A 12,558-nucleotide genomic window follows, 5' to 3' on the forward strand; every position below is an offset into this window, starting at 1 on the left:
GCTCTGTGACTTTACCAGTTACACTCTGTGACTTTACCAGTTACGCTCTGTGACTTTACCAGTTACACTCTGTGACTTAATCATACTTAGAATATTTATTGTCATTTCTTCTCTTGATATCAAGGTCATCGAGGTCATTGGACATGTTTAGGATGCACGTACAAATAACAACTTACTTAATAAACGACATTCTTTGTATGTACATCTTTATGAACAGTGATTTAGCAGTGAAGTTTTGTTTCCCTTTTTATCGTTCTAATTCTGAGGTTAAATACCAATGTGAACTTTATTCTCATTAGTCTTGTTATATATACTTATACTAAAGTATATATCATAAAGTATATATCAGTTGTTTATAATAATAATTGTGCCCTACATTGTGTCCTAATGCCATTGTGTAGTAAATACACTGCCATACGGATTAATCAACTCATTGTATCAAAACACAAAAAAAATGAAAAATCGTTTTTATTCTCTTATCAAAATTGAAAATGAGCTATTTTGTAAATATTGCTTGAACGTTAATGCAACATGCTATCTAACTTATATATATTTTGATTTTACTCGATAGAACAAATTATACGCGCACCTGCTGAGAATTATATGAATTAATCGATAGATTGACATTTGCATATCAGCTGTGTATAGACAGTTGTGGCCAGTGGAAACCTTATTTACCCTCCCAATGAACGTAATTCCAGAATTCATATTTCGACGCACGATAGAATACCCACGTGACTACATGAATAATGCATATATTTGTCTGGAATTGATTGCATTAATTATTTTTCTGTGAAACACGAGGGAAAATATACTCATGCGCAGTGAAATTGATGAATATATGAACCAGGTATATGTTTTGCTATATTTAAACTGATACACTATAGATAAAAGATATTACGTCAGTACCTGTCATATCGGTATAGCGGGATATTAAAGTAGTCCTATAATATGATATCGGATCACATTTAATAAGAGTAAGTCTTTGTATTGATATATAGATATAATATAGCAGGGTAATACTTATAGTTCATACCTTTGTAGCAGGCAATGTCAATATCAATAATTAACTTATTTCTATATAATCCAACGTGTGTATATGCAGGGAAATAATAAAGAATTAGTTAGATATACATGTAAGTACTTATATCTTAAATTTCTTAAAATAAATTTCTCCTTTTACTGTCGATTGGTTGTTAAGAAGAGATATAATCACCAAACAAAATTGAAATTAAACATAATGCAGTAGTGTAAATATTGTTTACTTACAATTCCAGTGCGGGACATGTTCGTTACCTGTTGTTAATGCCGTGTCCAGTCACTGATCAATAACAAGATTGGTATGAGGAGATCGAGACCTCCGACTCACTATATCAAATTCATAATTCATCACATCTTCCTATACAATCATACGGTTGCTGGTTTTGATCAATGTCCAGCAATTATCGGTGATTGACAAAAGGTCTCGCCTTTACTCACAATGAAAAGATTAAGCATACCAACTAATCAATTAATAATTAATATGTTGTACTTAGTAAACATAATTTGCGGATGTACCAGTATAGTTTTAACGACTAGAGTATTTATTTGCTCAATTAAAACAATAAATTGGTCTGACTTTATTTTTTTAATATTTTAATGAGCCACTTAACACACCTACCAGGTAAGCAATTAGATACTTTAATTAGGCAGATGAGTCCCGAGGGTGATTGGGGTGATAATTATCTGTTTTCTTTCTCGGTCATCCTCACACGCTTGGATGGACCTGACACCCGGAGAGAGAAAGAGAGCTACTCTAAGGGTCGGAGTACTCAGCCCCACCCCCGAGCAGCTGACTATATATACACCCAGTTAGATATCTATCAGTACATTCAGTGTAACTGACCAACTCGTATCTTACCACATGACCAAGTCTGTCTTATGATACATCTATCCCTTTGACATCCAAGAAATCCCGAAGAATTTTATCAGAGCCTTCTAACTTATCAGACCAATCTCTGTTGAAATATAGTTTACTAGTAGCCCTTCAGCTATTTAGAACTTTGAAAACAAGCAGATTGAAATATGGAAGACCCTGTAGTTATGTATGACGTCTCAGGAACAACCGATGATTTTCAGGTAAATTTAAGAAAAATATATACATTTCTATCACTTATATGTGTACTCATATCGAAATATAAATGGATATAGAATATCATAAACTATGAGTATTAAATTACACCTGTCTCTGGAATCCCACGGGGCTCAGTCCTTTGATTTCTGGTTGATTTGATTTCGTGAGTATTACGAGACATTTTTTATCAAGAGTGTGCCAATAGAATAATGAGATTATGTCTCCATTGTCAGTCCTCATTTTTCCTCTTACTTTTTTTCTCAAAAAAATTCTTTTGTTTTGACACTGAACCAAGTTGTCGCCAGTTGTTCGTCTAAGAAATAAACTTAAAATCCTATTAACTAATTGACAAAAAGACACAGGTACTCAATTTCATTTGGCTTAATGACGTAACAAGAAAGACCGGTCTTGTGCAGCAAGGTGTTGTCTTAGTGTTAAAAACCTTCCGTTGAAATCGATTACCACACCGCTCCGTCGCTTTGATGACAAAGAAACGTGTTTTTATTGACTGACTGTATTTACTAGTTGTTATTCTTACAAACAGGATATACTCACGGCAAGCAGGTTAACATACATACAAACGTAATATTATGGCATTGAGTACCTGTACCAATGTAATCTTATACATACTATAATATTTTCCTGTAAGACAAATTCTTCGAAAATTAATGTTAATTCAATCAGAAAAATCAGCATACTTCGTATGCAAACTAGGATTTTTTTATGTTTAATTTGATATTTAATTTTTTTCATGTAAAAATGAATATAATTACAACCATTATTCAATCATTGTAGAGTAAAATATATCGCTGTCCTACTTAATCATATCACTGACAGAAAAGTCTGTAGCTGAGCGCTATCTCCATTGTTCGAACAAAAGCTTATTACATACCAATTTCCACTTGATCGGCAAGCTAGCGTAATATGGGCGGGGCCTAACCGGATATTACTCCGACCCAATCATCCATATAAGACAATAATCCAATCAAATGCGTCCGTTCAGTGTAAGCCCCGCCCACACGTGCCTTCCATGCAGTAGCAATGAACCATGGGCCGTCCCACCGGTATAAGCACTCATTTAGCTCGCGGTTTATTTAGAAATCGTGCCTCTGGGCGAGATGAACGTTAGTGTCTTGTCTGAAGTACACACGACGATCGCTGTTGAACCGTATACAAGGATTTAGGGGATAACAGTTTCTCTTGTACAATTTCTTAGAAATATCATCTTCTTATTTTTACATCTGGTAAAATTTCACGGTGCTAAATTATGCTACATGGAGGAATTCTATAGTGTTGTGACAATCGTATTCGGATTGCTATCCCGTGGGGTGGCGTTTGTGAGGGTGTGACCCCGGTATGGCACAAGTCAGCCCCGTGGGACACAATCATATTGGGGCTACTGCTGAGGAGGTAGGGGGACAACAAAAAGGCGTGGTGAACGGAACAGCCAGTCTTACGGACTTGGATCACAATTCTCAGTACTACAAACCTCAAGTTACAACTATGCCTTCGGCTTTCGGTATCATAGACTCAGAGGTGATTATATACAATAGCTTACCTGTAGGCCGTGAACCACCCCGAGGAAATAATACGTTTTATTGACATTTCGGATTTTTTCACATGCTGATTTTTAATATACTAGTTTTAAAATATTCAATTAATCCATTTTATTGACTATGTTTTTAGAATATCTTTTAAATGTTTGATGCAAGTGAATATATGTATTTTGTATATTCTTAAATGTAAAATAGGACACTCAGTTCCGTACTTATGAAGGATAAAGATGATCCATATGGTTGACGATCTTCACCATCCAAACTCATCCCGGATGTCGTGTTTACTGTGTATTTGTCATGATGACGGTAAACAATCTGTACATATAATAGCTTTATATAACTAATAGACTATATTTTTTTAATTTTCAGGACCGTCGAGATGTGGTCAGCAGCCAGGGTTTGGGCCAACTGGTCACTTCAAGTGCGGGGTCATTTCCCCCGGCCCCGAGACTTTCCCACACACCTACATCAGATTTCCAGCCTCCGTACTTCCCCCCTCCCTACAATCTACCATCCCAGCAAAGTATGGAATTCCATCACCCTCATTTTAATACGGACTCTTACTCCCATCTGGGAAGTTTCCATCAGGGAACAGTCACACAACAGCATTACCACCAGCTTCATACTCCCGACTCCCGGAACGTACTCCGCCCTCGGGAAGATGGACTACACAACATGCACCATGGGCTCCCGGCCCCTCACGATCCCCGAAGGACCGACTACGGTGGGATGAGACGTCCGGATATTCTTGTTCCCGGTGGACACCATCTGGGTTTTGATCAGGACCCAACCATATTAAATATACACACAGGAAATGGTTTACAAGTTTTAGACGACGGCGTTCACCAGGTATGTTTTTTTTTATTATTTAATTTTGATTCAAAAATTACATAAATTATTTTACTTGTCACCAGCTAAATTGTCTAGATGATTTGGTGTATTTCCGTGTGTCCTATTGAGTCGTCACAACTGTCTCGTCATTAGACACTTGGTAATATCGGATTATATCAACACCTCCAATGATTAGCATCGTCACACGAGTATTATACTAAAGCTAGCATAGGCCACCAAAGGTCTCTTCAAACGTCTCTCAACAAATTGTCGGTTACTAAAGCCATATATTTCCACAATGTCTATCATTAAAATCGCATAGAGTCGGTTTCAAGTTACAATATTCTACCTCAGAAAATTCCACCTCGTTTCGACTCGTAGAAATTATTATGAAATATCGTTAAAGTTTCTAAGCTAATTGGAGAGTTACAACTCCGCAATGAATGAAGTGAGATTTGGAGGTGGTAGGAATGCTCTCTTCTTTAATTGAATGTCGAATTTTGAGGTAATTTTGAATGACACTGGAACCTGATTTCTAACAGTCGTCGGCATGAAGAAGAGAGGCCATTTTATTAACTACATTGATGTGTTAATTTTATCGCAATAATTCACAGAGCTCACCAACAATTACTACCAAAATTAATTTAGAAATTAAATGAACGGGAAAAGATTTAAAGACGGCATTGATAATAAGATTGTTTAAATTAACATCAATGAAAATATACTACTTCAGATAATAGCTGACTAAATATTGTAGTATTTATTGCCATTTTTTGTTTGTTTTTATCTATTATTTGGACAGTGACTTAAATATTTTCGGGATTTGTTTACTTTGATTGACACCAATATAGCAGTTTATCTAATCACCTGAGGCTATGTACATTTATATACACTACAGACTATAGTGGATGAGAATGAAACTGTTTATAAATAATCTGTCAGAAAGAAATACTTCAAAAATATATAAATAATAATTTTTAAAATACACCTCTTTAATGTATATTGTATATTTATTTTAATAGATATAACATTCCTTCAAAATTACTTGTAAACTTAAAATACATCGCTTCAGTCCTGACTTTGATATAAACGGGAGTAGGGGGCCTAGCACACTCGTAAATAGATGTAGTTTACACCTGTACTCAACCGTACCCCATTATCATCCATAGTACAAATTGTCGGCAGAAATGACCAGGAAAGTGTGACTCAAACTTAGTGCCTGTCTAGAACTCTGGGGTGGCGCCGAAGCACTCCGTCTATCGCCAGCATCTTACTTCCGTCTTCAGACCCAGAATGACTTAATTCGGGCCGACAGTTTCTTTTGTATTATTTTTAATGTAATTTTATTCAAGTCTTTACCTGAGTAACATTCTATAAATTTCCCTGACAGAGAAAACAGAATACATTAAAAGCAAGATGAAGATGTTCATTTTATATGTCATTTTTTTATGAAACAAACATTAATACATTGTAAAAGAACTACAAAGGGTCGTTTTACCTGGCCAAAGCATATCGCACAAATTAAACCCCATTGTGGTACTTAAGGACATATGACATTTCGACAATGAACCCCAGAAATATAAATCATCCATGCAGGACTAAAAGCATAGTGATATGGTCTGTTTACTTTTTATATCTGATTTTAAATTAATATCAAAATGGCTTCATCAAGTTTCCATATAAAAAAAAACTCGTTGTGGTACTATATTCAATTTTTAAAACGTAGCGAACAATTTTAGTGGTAATAATAATAACTTATCAAAATATTTTGTTTTTATATTTTTGAATATGAGATTAAGTTCCATTAGTACTGGTTTAATTAAGTAAAATATCTTTCCGGTGTTTATTCAAATACTAATCTTTATTTAGACAAGATTCGGTGGTTTAGACTGTACCCATTTGGAAACTTGGGTTATATAAGACAGGTATGGAGAAAGTCCATTCCCTATTACTTGGTATTTATCCTAAAATCTGAGTCTTCCACTTGAGTTATCCAGTATAATGGCAGAGCTCCGGTATCAACCTCATCCGCTGTATCAATGTTGGTTTTTAATTAAATCTCTATGTAAACAAGCCGACGTGAATACCTCCATTCACATATAATGCATGATAGGTCAACAAAACAATTCCACGGGAGGGGAGGGGCAGGTTTTGTCATCTCCGCGCCCAGTTCACCCATAACCGGTCGAAATGTAGGGGTCATTTATCAAGCTGGACAATGTAAGGTGGACACTAATGACGTAAGTGGTCATTCCGGTTCCAAGTACATACCTAGTCATCAGATAACCATTTCAGATCTACCTCAATCAAGTGTTTACATTATCAACCCTCTCAACAAAACAGGTTTCTTTCAAAAATTGTGGATCTGTCCAACAAAAAACCCCAAATTGCATTGTTACAGAAGTGTCAACACTTTCTCAGATGACTTGATGGTAATTTCACACATTTTTGACCAAGATCAGTTTTCAAAAATCCAGAGTCACCCATTTGAATCAGTGACAATGAAATCGTTCTGATTTATTTTATAATTATAATATCCGTAAAAAAAAGAAAACTAAAACTGTGTCTTGTGAGAAATATAATTTACACTAGTTTTTAATATAAAGAAGGTTCACTTTTACAATTTTAAACCAACACGTTTTCTTTCAATAAACAATATTCCTGTATTGGATTTTGTTACCCTGTATACCATTGTACAACAAATCAATAGGATGTGTGATATCACTATTTAGTTGAAGCTGTCCTATGAGTGTTGAAATTGACACCGATTTTTCTCAGATTTCAGTATGTAGCCCATGCAAGTGTATTTTATTTTACAGACTGATACAATTTCTGAAAATTTTCAATTCTATTGCTGGTAGGTTGTGGATCAATTTCATTCCCACATGTTTTAAGGTAATTAAAAAAAGGGCTTTGTGTGAAAATAAGAGGATAGAATCAAAACAAGGCAAATGTCTGTATAGCTATTTACTAGTCCTGATAATTGTCTGGCAACTATCCTCACAAGATCATGGCTCACCATCTTGGAAAATACATTTTTTAAAAACATTAATATTTTTTTTAGCCAATTATATACACTAGGAAAACTGGTTATTTATCATGTGATCATTTCTACATTTCAATTTATTTTTTATGGAAAAGTCATAAATGATGATATACAAATATATTTAAAATGTATCAAATTTTATTTAAAATTAAGGTATGGGAATAGGAGTTATTCAATTTAAAAATACTTGAAATTATTCAGATGAATTTAAAAGATACATTAAGTGTTTACTGTATAGGGAGACCTTAAATAACTTCTGTGTTATGGAGCATTTCATTTTTCTATATTCTTTATTGCAATCTTTATTGTACCACTGACTATTAAACAGCCTCAGGGGAATGTCATAGCAGGTAAAACCGTTATTGTATAAAACTGTTTCTTGACATCTGTATACAATCTTGCAGATAAAAAACTGAAATAATAATACTGATGATTATCTACTGATAACAGATTTTTAAAAGATACACTTTGCTTAATATAGATTACTCTTAATACTCAATTTGTTGTTGCATGGATAAAGGTGTATTTATTTTACAATGAACTAAGGGAAACAATAATGTAAAGTTAAAATATTTTTAATAAATTGCAATGTTTAGTTTAAACTGGGAGTTGAGCTCTGTTCCAGAGTAAACCTTGTAGATCTGTGATTTCCATGGCTGAGTTTTAAGTACAGACATTAAATGTCATGACTATTTAATAGTGGGTTATAGCTAGTTCTACCTTTAGAGGTGAAGAGAGGAACTCCAGATCGCTTATTTCCGCTTCAAATCACAGGTCATGTCCATGATAGAGGGGCGATAAAGAATAGATGTAAATTCACATGTACACACAAACTCACAAAGATTTTCAGGGCTCATCAATCCCGTAGACAAAGGTAGTTTCATACCGGCCTCATTTTTTTGTATACAATTCTAGGTTTAAACCTGTTGTATTGTCTTAAGCCAAATGGAGCAGCTGTTTTTGAATGAACCTGACTTTGAAACAGATATGTACTAGAGGTTTATATATTTTATTTACAGGTCACAATTATATTCACAAACAATAAAGTAAAATCTGTAGTCTACTGGTATAAAATATATGTTATTGGTGTAACAACTCAAATGTCCAGCACTTGCAGGCTGTTGTAGTTAGCTACAGCAGGTGCCCGGAGATCCTGTATACCTGTTGTGATTGATGGCATGTCGTCAGTTCGTGACGTACGCGACAGATGAATGCGAATCCTCAATCATCGAAAAACTCCTAGTCAACCGAGTTGCCATAGCAACTTTCTCTAAAAGATTTACTTTTTGACATTTCCGCACGAAAATTTCATTTTAAGCCGAATCAATTAGATAATGTATGATGTGCGGTAAGATGGGGATGAAAATGCACCAGAATTGATTTTGGTTTTATTTTGCAGGCTGGCTTGGAAGACACGACTAGCTTCATCTCAGGGGAGCATAACCACAGTGTGATCCGTAAAGGTAAGTCCGCTATTCGATTTCAGCTATTATTTTCAGCTCTTCCGTCACTTCTTTCCGCTTATATTACGTCACTTTCCAATAAAATGTCAAACGTGAAACACTTTCTGAGTTTTCGCTAATAACTTATACGCGTACTTTTATTCATTAAATGAGAAATATTTCTTGCCTACACATACATTTTATTTGAGAATATTTTACTAGCGAGAAAAAAAACACTAAAATAAAATCGCAAAAAATCGATTCATGTTATTTGAAATACCTTACCTTTAAAACATTTCTCAAGGTAAAAAGGCAATAATTGAACCTCTTAAATATTTTTGATGTTCCCTTCGATAAAAAAATGATGAAATACGTTTTAGAATTGTTTAGATACGGTAGCATATTGAATCTGAATTAGTGCCTCCTACGTGAAACCAGCAGGTGCCGTTGTGCGTTGTTCTTGTGATTGAGACATTTTAGCGATAGTTTCATGGCCCTTGCTCTCCGTTACACATAGGTGGGTTTGATATTATAATATAACCATAAAGGTTTGTTGGCGTCAGTTAACGCGGTAATTGAAAGATCATAGTTGTTTTGTAACTAAAAGGCCGCCTTTACCATGACACATTTGGAATGCTTTATAATGCAGACTTTTTTCATATTTTTTTTACCAATCTTCCGATACTGAATAGCGCTTTTGTGATATGAGAAATTGTGAAAGATCTCTGATAAACATTGGAAGCCTTTCCCAACTCATTAGTCGTTATAGGTTAGTGGAGAGAAAGCTTTTATCGAGAGTCGTAGACATTAATCCCTGCTCTGATTGCATAAGCAATTCTTTGCATTTGCTGTTTGCATCTTCAGAAACATATGTCGACCCCTATAAAACGAGAGTGCTTCAATTTGAGTTAAATATCTTGTAACAAAGAAAAATGTTAATTTGTATTGGCAATTTATTTTAACATTAGTACTGTACCGTTAGCGATCGAATCAACCCCACTCTGCTCTGTGTCCTAGGAAAGCTCGTATTTACGGAAGTAAAATGCCGTTTACCCCCGGGCTGGTCGGTGTAACGTTACAATTTTGGTCAGACTAGATATTACTTGTGTTGACACTGTGGGTTATTACAACGTAAATACGAGTCTAGCTACACCAACAGGCCCTCCAGGAAGTCTGTCGCAACACAGGTGAATTCCTGTTCCTCGGTGTGGACTATAAAGAGAAATTTAACATTCTCCCCACAATAACTCTCTTAACTGTTGATTTTATTCGACAGTATTTGACGGTCGTTTGGGTGGCAAACCTCTCCAGGTTGTTCATTATCAATGCTAAATACAAGTGGGCATTTTTCTACATTGAAGCGGCAACATCAAACCAGGTTTAAACCGCAGTTGTCCTCGTAATTCTAGTCCGTCAAATGTTTGGTGTTATCGTGCCCCGTGAGCTGATAGGTTACCTTCTTACCACCCGTACTATTAACGTATTGGCATAAATTATATTTTGACAATTAGCAAGTTGGGTCACCTTTCACGCTTCCTTCGTTACTGCCTTCCACCCTTCAAAACTACAACACAATTTCCGTATTAATCAGAAGTTGTTCGTTTTCTTCATTTCCTATGGAAGATTTTGACAGCTTCTGTAACTTGACACATTAATTTTCAGGATCACACTCACTTCACGTTTTTCTCGCCCCAGAGTCCAAATCTTGTGAGAATTAATTATACATTATTTACGTACAAAGTAATATAGACCAAGGATAAGAAATCCCCAATAAACTCAATCATATAGTTGGGATACAAAGTGTGTTGATATAGCGTACACCCAAAGTGTCCGGAGGTACAGGTAAATGGCTGACAATGCACCCAACAGAACACTATTAGGGATACAAACTGATTCTATTGAATCTAAATACACTCCTTTTGAACTGTTTCTAAAAGGAAGATTTGTAACTGTGCTGTTTAAACATGGTATTTCTGCTCCCCAGGTGTTTTGATAGCTTCAAAGAATCTGAGATTATCAAGTGTTTGCACATAGAGCTGTATTTAAACTCAAACCACCCGTGTTAGTTCTTAGATTAATTCACAATATGTTTTTTTGTAAACGCGATTCAATTTCTATTATAACTAGAGTCATGTAGGGCGTTAAAGATACAAAACAAATATGGCGTCTTTAAAAAGGCACTTCCGGTTATGGCGACAATTAAATTCCCCTAGATATGTTTGGCATCTTCAGGAATATTGCAGAAACGATCGATTGCAATATTTGAGGAAAGGATTCTAAGTTGTAATATTCTAATCGTCGGCCAATTACAGGCCTAACTTAGGTGGAAGTAAACATTGGTGGTTTTACTTAATGAAATTTCTGAGGATGTCTTTGTTTGCCCAATCTTCATTGCAATAGGATAGCAGTTAATTTCATAAGGCACAGGCACCGGGGACACAATCAGTTTCCCTGCTCCATCCTCTCGATTAGGAATTGATGCTGAATCTCACACAGCATGCCAGTCAATATACGTCGTATTTCCCCATTCTTCAAGTATTGATCACAAAGTAAATTACACATAGGGTCTTACATTCTTTATTTTAATGTCTATTAAAGATTTTGGTTTCTTTTTCACGAATATCGTTTCCAGTTTGAATATCTCGAACATAAGAGATCATTTTCAGGTATTTTGGTTTAACAAGTCTTGCTGGTGACTAGGGATGCGTGCCTCATAATTAGCTAATCTGTATCATTACCAAGCTGAGGAGGGAACCGAAAGGAAAATTGAATTAATTCTGTTCGGGTGAATATTTCTAAGATCGTAGCTAATGAGAAGAAATTACTCACAGATTATGTGTCTGCGGCCTTCTCTCACAATTTATGAAATTGAAGTAAAAGGCCTATTCCCCTTCCTCAGCCTGCCAGATTTCTAAGCTCTCAGACCGCCATGGAAACAATAATGTTCCAATTTCAAGCGCCTTGCACACCCGAGTGGAATACGAGAATTGATAATCGTCTGTGAAGCAATTCTCACTTTTACCAGTCAAATCTAGCTTAACCTCTTATTGCTCTGCGCAGATTTTAATATGGCAAAGAAAATCGTGGCGTTGTCATATTATCTATGATGCACAAAAGTATCAACACAACCTGATACAACTTTGGATTGTTTAATTATTAACCGAATTTGTTTGTTTATTTATAGGTATCCGACAAAAGAATGAAAACAACAAAGATCTTGTGATCTCCGGTGTTTCATCGCCAAGCGACGTGTTCTGTTCTGTCCCGGGTCGTCTTTCTCTGCTTAGTTCCACATCAAAGTACAAGGTCACAGTAGCGGAAGTACAAAGGCGGTTGTCTCCTCCTGAATGTCTCAATGCATCACTGTTAGGGGGTGTTCTACGCAGGTATGTATATTTATTCTTGTTACACGTACAGTATATTTTCGGGGTAGTTATGAGATTTTCAAGTTTGCCCAACCAGTATTTAACATATCCAAGACTGCGATATTGTCTTGTTTGGGTGGGCGTTTCCTGTACACCTGATAGAGGACCCCCCTGGGATACAATCGTTCTGCCATCTGATATATCT

The 12,558-nt window shown here is 35.6% G+C and overlaps 1 protein-coding gene across 3 annotated transcripts in view; it reads left to right on the forward strand.

Annotated features, from left to right (window-relative positions):
* LOC117325558 (transcription factor AP-2-epsilon-like) overlaps positions 1 to 12,558 on the forward strand; it is a 39,730-nt gene that overhangs the window by 23,681 nt on the left and 3,491 nt on the right. For 2 of the 3 annotated variants that reach the window (XM_033881866.1, XM_033881867.1), the window contains 3 exons: positions 4,039 to 4,518; positions 8,946 to 9,009; positions 12,173 to 12,374. In XM_033881866.1, coding sequence (XP_033737757.1) covers positions 4,039 to 4,518; positions 8,946 to 9,009; positions 12,173 to 12,374 — 746 coding nt within the window. Of the gene's footprint in view, positions 1 to 3,215; positions 3,650 to 4,038; positions 4,519 to 8,945; positions 9,010 to 12,172; positions 12,375 to 12,558 lie in introns of those variants that run through there. The other variant, XM_033881865.1, reaches the window with a different exon arrangement.

Source organism: Pecten maximus, chromosome 4 (assembly GCF_902652985.1).
Source record: "Pecten maximus chromosome 4, xPecMax1.1, whole genome shotgun sequence".
NCBI classification, from domain to species: Eukaryota; Metazoa; Mollusca; class Bivalvia; order Pectinida; family Pectinidae; genus Pecten; species Pecten maximus.